At 39.4% G+C, this 10,777-nt stretch overlaps 1 protein-coding gene across 1 annotated transcript; it reads right to left on the bottom strand.

Moving 5' to 3' along the window:
• Positions 1 to 216: 216 nt before the first annotated feature.
• mrps17 (mitochondrial ribosomal protein S17) lies at positions 217 to 3,301 on the bottom strand. Its single transcript, XM_033648404.2, has 3 exons — positions 3,186 to 3,301; positions 2,553 to 2,696; positions 217 to 756 (listed from the first exon to the last, which is right to left on the bottom strand). The coding sequence occupies exons 2-3, from the start codon at positions 2,673 to 2,675 to the stop codon at positions 433 to 435; spliced, it is 447 nt and encodes a 148-aa protein (XP_033504295.1). The 5' UTR covers positions 2,676 to 2,696; positions 3,186 to 3,301; the 3' UTR covers positions 217 to 432.
• Between the last annotated feature and the right edge of the window lie 7,476 nt (positions 3,302 to 10,777).

Below are 10,777 nucleotides of genomic sequence, written 5' to 3' on the forward strand. Positions count from 1 at the left end.
TCATTCACATACACATTTCAATGAATGGATACGCTCTGACTGACCAAATTCATGGAAAAAAAATACTTGATACTGATAAAAATGCTTTTGCATATGCACCCTATACAGACTATATGTGATAATATTTTAATATGACTAATGTAAGTGACAGGTCTTTGGTCTGACAGTAAGAGCACCATGCATACTTGCATACATGTTTGTGAATGACATCATGCGTTCTCATTGTCATTTTTATTGTAAATTCCTCAGAAATGTGTTGTGAATTCAAGACTATCTCAGCAGGTAGCAAAGAAAATGTATTTCCAACATTAACTGGCACATATGTTGATGACAGGTTTATAAATTTATATTTACATGAACACCTGGAACAGAAACATAATTGCAGGGTGACATTTAAACTAACATTACTCAGTAAAACAATGCAGTTTTCTATCATGAAGTGGGAGTTTGTGCTGGTGGGGAATCAGCTCCGCTGGAGGCGGCAGAGATGTTGAGCTCCTGCAGTTTTTCTGATAAGGTCAAGTCCTCTCCCAGGCTGAGTGGAAGGTCAGTCAGAGGCTCCGCAAACTCACTTCCTTCGACTCTCTTTCCCGTCAGTGGGTCGACCACCCGGCCGACTTTATACACTATCTCAGACAGTTCGTGTTTCACGTGCTTGGACCTGGCCTCAGGCAAAGCCTTGAGAAGGACAATATCTCCCACAGTGCACTGTTGCAAAGCATCATGGGCAAAGTAGGTCTTCCTCTTGTTGTAGTACTACAGTGGAGAAAAGACAGCATTTGACTTGTTTATATACACAGTCACTGTACAGCAATCAATCACTGATTTAAAAAAGACTGACATTTAGTTGTACACATTGAAGTTGATCACAGACTACATGTGGTTACAGGTAGCGACTTATTAATTTGTGTAAAATTTTCAATGCTTTCAAAGTTACTAAGCAAAGTGGGCAAAATATTATGTTAATGGGTTTTTCTGAAGTATTTTAGCAAGATTATTTAAAAACTGATTGGTGACACAAATTATTTTCCATCAAATAATGGTGAATGCAAATCACAAGTTACTACAGCCCCACTGCTAACTCAGTTCGGCCAAAACCCAAATAACCTAGTGTATTCAATTTATAAATATGGCATGAAAATTATCAATAAACAGTTCACATTTGTAAAGCTGTAAACAAGTCTAAAAAAATAAAACATTGTAAAAAAGTGCACCATATTTACAAGTGCTATCTCTTCAAAATAAAAACATGGATCAGAAATTTCTAGTGACACAAAGGTCAGCAGCAGTGTTATTAACAGTAACAGGAGCTGTAGCTGCCATGTTGGTTGTTGTGTGGAACTAGAGGCAGCTAAAAATATCTCCTCTCAATCAGCACTTGTAAGCTGTCTCACAGCCAAACACATGCTCATACCATTTCCCAATATAACACATAATCCTTTTCATTTCTTTTCCTGATATTGCTGACTCTCTGTTGTGTTATAATCCTTAACAAGCTTTCAGATCTTACACTGCTGGGTTTTTAAATACACACAGTTACACACAAAAGAAAGTAGGCATTGCAGCTTTTATTAACTGTGCTCCAAAATTATGCAATACCCTTTAAAAAGCTGTAAGAGGTGCGGGCTCAGTAAACATTTTTAAACAACAGCTGAAATCCTCCCAGGAGGTACCCTGGATTTCCAGGGGTCAAAGTTGGGGATAATGGAGACCTTTGTGGTCTGGAGAGACGATCACAGACATCGAGGACCCATTGTCAGTGGCACTGCAGTGTAGCCTTGCTTCTTCTTGTCTGTTTTACTCAATGTTGGACATTTTGTCTTTGCCTATGATGTCCCTGCCTGTAGTTGTTGGTTTTGTCTGTTTTTTTCTTTTCATATAAACTAATAAAAATTAAGTATATATAAAAAAAAACAACAGCTGACAACCTATTTATTTAGTAAGGATTTGAATGTATGTAATTCTTATCATTATTAGAAGCTTTATATGAATTCTCTAGTTTTTACCTTCACTTTTGTATTTCATATTCATCATCAATTGTCTTTTTATCGGTTATTGTTGTCATTTTGGCTTTTATGTTGCATCTTTGTTGTAAAGCACCTTGAAAAAAATCTCTAGGAATAAAGTCTCTACAGATAAAGTTTATTATTATTATTTGGGCACAGTTCTTGTGCAGCTGCTTGCAAAACAATAACATTATACACTGATGCACAGAGAAGTTTGGCATGTTTTGCTGAATGAAAGAAAAGAGTCTTGTGGAAGGACTTATCTCTATAGCTCAAACTAAGGCAAAAAAAATGGATTGTTTTGGCAGTGGTACTAACACTCTATCATAATGGCGCCAGTATTATAAGAATAAGAACGTTTACCTAGCTCTCACCTTCTCTGGGCAATCAACATGTTTTAAATGTGATAGAGTAAAACTGCAGGTAGACATGATAGAGAAGTAATCTGATTGATATCATGTTGGTATTTACTTGTTTGGACAGTATACTGTGGTATTATCTATGCCACCTGTCCTTCCTGTGAATGAACACTGTAATAAGGTTTACCTTGAGCAGGTAAGGGTCCAGCACCAGCCTTGTGACTCTCACTTTGGCAGTTTTTAGCATCTTGGTCCCAATTACTCTGCCTATGATCCATTTGGCATGGACTGATGCATGCTTCACCGACATTATGGAAAGCTGTGTTCAACCCTGTGGTACAGAAGAACAAGAAAAGTTAACATTTACCCACAGCCATTATCTGACAGATGACGATTAACTGAAGGCTTAGATCCTCGTTTACAAATATGACATCATAATAACTGGCCTCTATCACACGTTGACATGACAAGTTGTTGCGATTTCGTTGAATCACCAGCGAACAGTAGCCAACAGTTAGCATAGATTTTTGCAAACCTAAGAAAATATATATACAAACTTTACTCTGACAATTACATCATCGGCATTCACATCAATGTGAAACTAAGACTTAAGCATTAATAATAACATCACAGTTGTGTCAAATTCAGATTACAGGAAGATGACACACAGGGGCTACATAGTTAGCGTTACTGCAGCTAACGTTAGCTCTAACTTCACGACTGTTATCATTCAAAAGTAGAAATTACAAACCACACCGACTGCATTTGACATTAATACAGATTAACACTGCATGTAGGGTGTAAGGCAGAATGAACTCACCGAAACTACTTCAAAGAAATAATTGTAGAAGGTCAAAAATGTTTCAGAGGATGATCCATGCTGCTCCGGTCGGCTTGTATTGATGACGTTAACTACGGCTAGGAACGTGGGACATGCCGAGCGAAGCTAAGGCATTTTTTTTAATATTGAATTGGTATTTCTTTTAGAAATTATATAGTTTGTTATTATTATTGATATACACCATTGGCTTCATGGGATATTAAATATATATTATATTCTATATTACCTGCATTGTTATATAGATTGCATCATATACAGATGATGTTTTGCATTTAAATAGTTTGTTCTCTACATTCTCATGTAGAGAATTATCAACATCAAATGGTGTTTGAACCCTGGAATTAAAGCTAGACAATATACTGTAAATTAACTTATGTAAATAATCTGACTTGTTCAGTCGCTGTGAAATAGTGTTTGTCTCTTAGCGAGACACTTTCATCTGCTTCATAAAGTTTTCATTTTGGCCACCAGATGGTAGCAGACATCACTTTCTCAACATCGAAGGGAAACCTTACCTCACCTAACTGAAAGAAGAGAGGAGAAAACAAGAGATTTTAATGTTCCTAGTTAAGAAATTGGGTGGCATAAACTACAAGGTAAGCCAGAAGACATAATAATCAAAATATTTATTAGCACAACAGCACAGGTGTGATGGACTCTTACCATGTTGCAGCCTGTTTGGTACTGAGCTGCAGATGGTTCTCCTCAAACCACCTGATGACACAAAGTTTGAACTGAAACCAGGACTGCAAAGGAGATGTGAGGGGCTTTGAAAACATTTCATCCTAAAGGAGAAAGTAGGTTACGTTCAACAACAGAACATTAAAACTCAGAATGGTGCAAAAACATTAAAAAACTTAAGTATGTGCAAGACAATAAGTTGGTAGTACAGAAGTTGAAAGCGACCCCGGTTGCAAGAATTGTTTTGCAGTCCTGTAATGTCAAGACCAAGAGAACATATTCTCGCAATCTTTCAATATTGTTTTATCATGTAAGTATGCACAGATGCTGTAGGTTGGCTAACACATCATCTGATCTGATGTGTACAAATGTCATGTCAGTCCATTCAGTGACTGTTGAGATATTTCAGTCTGCATTAAGGTGGTGAGATTGCCATCCCTATACCCAAAAGCATCAGTAGGATCAGTAAAAAAAAATGTCCTGTGAGTCTGATTTTAATGAAATTGAACATTTATTTTGTTATCTTGAGATAATAATATTCATAACAGGGTAATTATATTGGAAAAAATGCCTTTGGTTTTCTTAACCAAGTATCATGAGAAAACAACTCCTAAACTTGAGATAACAGGACAGGGGAAAATGCATCCTTCAACATCTGTATGAGGGAATATTGTCAGTCCTCCATTAACTCTTGCGTCTTTGATATTGATTTCTTTATGCCAGACATCTGTAAAAGCACAACAAAATCACCAGTCTTCTATCCAGCCAGTGAATAGAAGATTCCTCTGGAACTCAACTAAAGCAGATATAAGTGGGTGGGGGGTAACATCAATACATACTGCAGTGTTAACAGTCTTGTCCCTGAGTAGGAATTGGCTGTGGCTCAGAACCAACCACAGGCAGGCCAATCTGGTCTTAATCAGAGCCATGTTGTAGTAAAGCACAGGTCTGGGTCTCTGTTTCCCATTTAAGGCAGTGCAGCATTGGTATACCTCTGCCAGAATTACAGCATTCACCAACTTTAGTCTCCTTCATGCAAGAACACTGAGACAATTCACATTTTACCGACTGTTTTCGTACCGTTCCCTGTTAAACTTGTTGACTGACAAATAACGTAAGGCTAAACTGATGTTGAGCAGCGTTCCACTTTACGTTGCAACCGTTATATTACATATATCTATGGGACTATAGAATAGAAATTCTGTTTTATTGCACTCTTAAGATGAAAAAAGTACAGGAGCAGCTCCACCATAAGGTCTCCCTCTTATCAAATCGGTGCAGATCACATGGTATCAATGGCCATATTATAATATTTACCCAAAGATAATCATAGACATACTGTACCTAAGTGCAAATGCATCCAATGTTTTTGTACATGAGAGAGCTGACACGGTCAGTTATCAGCTCTGAATCATGTGAAACCACGGCTGCTGTGACATAAGACAGAGTCCTGATAGCACATAGACTGTGCGATTGTACATGTATGTTTTCTATGATAATACAGTGACCTCTTAATCAGCAGGTTTTATATTTTCATGCTTGATTAACATGCTAGAATAATGTTGGCCTGCATCCTCTTGTGTAAATTATTAGTCTCCAGATATGACATTTTTCAGTAGATTAGACTGTTTAACTAGAGTGTTTGTGTATGACTTTGACCGAGCCTATCACTGAATTAAAATCAGCCCTTAGGACCTGCGCATGGGGTCCTTTTTAAAGCTGGGAAAAGTTGAGTGACCGTATTGTGGAAATACTGGGAAGATTTGGTTATGAGAGAATGGGTTGTTGTTTTCAGAATTTAAAAGAAGGTCACAATATCCCACAAACTGAAGGTGGCACATGGATATGGGACTTTCCTTCTTGTAGGCTGTGCACTACTCTCACCAAACTCTACTAATGAAGTGCGTTATAGGTGGTTCTGGTTAAGATTAGGGCCATGGTTGGGATTAAGTTTATGATGTGTGCTCTGACCACATCTGAAGGCACAAGTTTTACAACCTGTAATGAATGCCAATGGCAAATGTCATGCTGAGAAGCCTGCCACCATCATTTCTGTCTGGCTACATCCCATTGCCTCCCTGATATCACTTTCTCTCTGTCTTTTACATGTCTTCATAGTCAACACTCAAATCGGTCAACTGGGGACATTTCGGTCAGTCTCTCTTTGATGGCATTCATGATGTTGTACTTGTTCGTAGACACAAAAAGTGTAGTGGAAGTAGATGTGTGAAGAATGTAAAAACAGAGCTTGAGAGAGAAAATAAAACCTCACTGATTATCACACCTCTGCACACCTTGCAATTCAATGAATGAAGTGGGTTAAATTGTCGTTCGAGCCCTCCATTTTCTACAGCTGGAAAGTAGGTTAGACGATCTGACAAGCACTTTGTTTCAAGCATACTGAGGTCTTTAGTGTTGGCTTAATCTGGTGCAGAAAGCTCAACTTGATAGACAACTAAGGACAAAAAGTCCCCTCAACATTCACCAAACACACATCAGAGTAATCACACAAGATTAACACCGAGAAGATCCTAAGATACTTCAATCAGGAGGGACTGAAGAATGAAGTAAAGATTATATTCAATACGGAATGTGAGTGTACAGATTAACAGATGATTTGTGTTGATTAAGATTTAACACAAGTCTTTGGCGCTTGGACACCAGAGGGAGGTATTTTGTGATCAAGGGACATCTGAGCGGCAGCAGGATAAATCACCCCACTGGAGCCCAGACACTGGTGTTGGCGGTGGTGGCTGCTGACTCTGAGGCTGATGGCTGGTGAGGCGGACGAGGCTGATGAATCCATAAAGACTAGGTGGTGATGGGGAGGTGGAGGGCGCACACGACAGCAGCAAGAAAGAACTACGGCAGAGACAGAACCATATTTAAAATGAGGAGCAGTGAGATGATAGGCTGACAGAAAAGGTATGTCGTTGCGCTATTGGTTCATTGTGAATCAGCTGATGACTCTATTGACCTACAGAGACAATGTCACCTAGAGAAAGTGAGTGAGCATGCATACAAGGAGTGAATGGCAGGGTGAGAAAGAATTTTACAGCTTGAGCATAACTGAAGTCCTGACAGCTCGTTTAAAGGCACAGTTTTTGTATATGGACTGTGTGTATGTTTCTTTTTTCTCTCTTTACCTGCTTTATATTAAAAAAGACATGGAAATCTAACTTTTTACAATATGGGACCTTTAAAAATCACGGGCTATGTTTGAGATATAAGCAACCAGCTGTACTGAGGCCTCATCATCCTGAAAAATATGCACAAAAACATGTTTAATAGATATGATCCAGTCTCGCTGATAATTCTGTTCATTCCAACCGCTTGTGCAGTCTGTGAAAACGATAAGGTCACACAGTCTCTGCCTCATCCAGCTTCCAGCACTGAGGGTTAAAAGTTGAAAGCGAGATAGCTCAGTGGTGGCAGAAACAAGCGAGGAAGGGCGAGGTATGGCGGACAGGAAAAAGCTTGGCAGATCTAGCGTTCGTGGTCGATGTGAAAGGGCGGTGAGTCATAGAATGGGGGGCTAATGTGTTTGTTTTCACGGTGGATTGACTGTAGGGTTAATGAAAGTGTTCCCCCCTTTTGGGATGCAGCCAAAATTTAAACATAGCTGGTGATGATTAGACTGAGATGGTTATCCCAGAGGCCCTGTCTGTCTCCGACTATCTGTGCATTTTCTCTCATCTTTTGTTCCCCTCATTACTGTTATGGTTTAAGTGTTGGTTTAACCTCAGTTACTGATGACTTGTCTTTGAGACAACAAGTGGCGGCACGTGTCGGATTAATCATGTTGTCTGTGCAGAGGGTTCACAAAGCCACCCAGCTAAAGCAACATGTTTGTCAAGCTTGTATAAATGGTTGGTGGTTTAGGTTTGATTACATTGTTCTGCACCCTTTAGGTTTTCTATACAGCATCTGAGCTGTATTCAGATGTATGGCTTCAATGTATGAGTTACTCCTCTCAAAACTAAGTGTCTAAAGAAAGGTTTTGCCTACTCTGACACATTGATAAAACAAATATGGTAATATGGTGATGAAAAGTATGAATACAATAATCAAAACAAGATGTTAAAACACAAAATAGTCTGTTCAAGAACCACCAGTAGACAGTGTCTCACGTCTGAAAAATTTCAACACACAATACTCAACTCAACTCAGACTTGAAGCACATGTCCCCTAAGTTCCCTTAAGTTCCCCTAAGTTAATTCACCATGGTCTACTGAACCACACCTGTCGAGTTGTTGATGGTGATGCACTCATAGACATAGTTTATATCCGACAATAATCAGCTGACATGAAGAATTTTATAACATTGGATTTAACAAAGATCTGAGCTTAATTGAACCATCATATATCTGCACGAGGCACAAGAAGGCCTCATTAAGCGAGTCCCAGTGAGCTCTGATAAATATTCACACGCCTGCAGGCCTAACAGACACTTGGGCACTGTTGGCAGTTACCGGAAACACATAGTATAATTATGCACTCGACTACTGCAAATACCGCAAGAAGCCCAATATTGTAATGTGCCCAAAATACTGTGGACAGGGATTTGAAGCTTGATTTTCTTGAGTTTAAACTTTTGATTGCACTGAGACTAAAATCCTTTTGTCAAAGGAACCCCACAGCCTCCTCCAGAGTTCTGAGGGAACAAAGGATGAGAAGACGATCATGACCTTTTCTGGCCACGCCAAGTATCGTAACAAACTGACTCATCGCCCTGAAGTCATGACCAAACCATGATGTCAAGTGGAATATTAGCAAACTCTCAATCAGAGTTTTGTAAACTATTTCTAAGACTGACTGACTCAGTCTGAGGCTGTTCATTATTCTAAGACGGTGAACGCATTGTGCACATTTTTTTTTGAAAATATGGTAACTCTCTACAGTTGGCAGCCATTTCCAGCGGATCCTGTTGTGAATTCCTGCTCTGCTCATATAATAGTTTCTTTATCTAGTCTTGTCATTGTTAATCTACAATGGGAGATTGTCGGAGCCCAGGCCCTACAATGACTCTTTGAAATGACTATTGGGACATTGGGACCATATAGAAAAGTTAAATGTGACATGTATATCCATTCCTCACACAACTAGACACAGTAAATCCCCAGCGTTAGCTCTGCAGATCCAGTACAAACAGATATTAAATCCTATACCTAACAACAGCAAAACTCTCCCCTCTTGTGTCAGAATCTTATCTAACAGATGTCTGCAATTTAAAGGGGCAATGTTTAAGATACAGACAGAATTGTAGTTTAAAACTTTCGGAAATTAAACTAGCATTATCAGCAGAATGTGAAGAAGTAGCAGTTTTGACGTTATGTCAAAGACCTCTATGTATTATGTGCTAGAGATACCTAGTGAAATGAGCATGCTAACCAGCTAGCCATGGCCTGTTGTGTCTTGTAAAACCACTTGAGACTCGAGAGGTGATAGTGAGTATTTAGTCCATCGTCAGTCCAACGTGAGAGGACGAAGAAGTGCAGTTAACCCGAGGGACTGTCAATTACGTTGAAGGTACAGCTCCCAGTGAGGGGCACAGTAAACAAAGATGGCTAAAGCTTTTGGCAAACGACCTTTATCACCATCCAAACCACCTGTTCCTGGCAAAAAAAAAAATGGTTCTGCAGCAAAGAAAGAGGTGATATAAAAAGAAGCAAAACAACAGTTAACATTGGCATGGCTTACTAATATAATATATAGGAGGGTGGGAGGAGGTGAGATGCTGCCCCTTATTTGATGGAGCATGTGGCCAGGCACCTTTAATGCTCATGTATTTAAGGATCCTAAAAGGTCCAGTGTGTATGATTTAGTGGCAACCAACTAACATGTGCCAAGCCTGTAGGAGGACTATGGTGAACCAGTAGAGGCAGTGTTTGGTTTGTCCATTCTGGGCTACTGTAGAACAACATGGCAAACTCTGGGAAAGAGTATCCGCTCCGTATGTAGAATAAACAGGTCATTCTAAGGTAACGAAAAATTCTTAATTTCAAGTGATTATACACGAATGAAAACAGTTATGAATATTACATTCCATTTCTGTGAATACACCCCCCTAAATCCTGCACACTGGACATTTAAGATACATTAGTTTCACATGTATGATGACTCTGACCCCAGCTAACATTTGATTGAGTCACAGGTGAAAGTTTTAACTGTCACTAAGCTCTGCTCCTTGACAGTGTGACACTGTCACAACAAATGACATCCTGTCTTTTCCTTGGCTTTCACACCACACATCCGTCACACAGAGCATTACAAAGTGCAGTTGTCTTGAGTTCTCACTCTCCTGCCTCTAAAAACACTTGTTGCCACGGCTTATGACAATAAATAAAAGCAACTGTTTATTTCATATTTTGCATGTGAGCGAATATGTCACCGTGCTCTGTTTATGCTGGTGTGCACAGGCCTCTGTCTGTGCCCTGGCGGACCTGAAGCTATTACATAAACATGGGGTCCTAAGGGAGAGGGGCATTAATCATGAAGTATTTGCCAAAATGAGTTTCGTGCTCTCTGTCTGTCTATTGTATTCTTTGTGATGACGGGAGAGGCACTGACCAAGCATGTATGTTTGATTCTCAGAAACACTGACACATCTCTGAATGTTTGACTGTGGAGTATGATATAAACGAATGCGAATGAAGTGGGCAATTTAATGTGTTCGTGTTGACTCACAGCACTGCAGATTTTTGTGTATCCAGTTCTGCTGACGCAAATGCTGCATCTGTAAATCAAAGAGTATAATGGAAAAAGAAGACTGAAAAGACACGTCAAGTTACATCATATATTATATTGTCTAGCTGCAGTGTACTGGACAGTGGTGGAAGGTGTGTTCAGATGCTTTAGGCTACTATACCGTTACTTGCATAGAAGATATA

The sequence above is a fragment of the Epinephelus lanceolatus genome, chromosome 11 (assembly GCF_041903045.1).
Source record: "Epinephelus lanceolatus isolate andai-2023 chromosome 11, ASM4190304v1, whole genome shotgun sequence".
NCBI classification, from domain to species: Eukaryota; Metazoa; Chordata; class Actinopteri; order Perciformes; family Serranidae; genus Epinephelus; species Epinephelus lanceolatus.

Excerpts from the sequence above, each read along its gene's own strand:
- mrps17 (XM_033648404.2), bottom strand. The coding sequence starts at position 2,675 with ATGTCGGTGAAGCATGCATCAGTCCATGCCAAATGGATCATAGGCAGA. Across the intron at positions 757-2,552 it reads TGGACCCTTACCTGCTCAAG|TACTACAACAAGAGGAAGAC; the intron begins GTAAACCTTATT and ends TCTCCACTGTAG.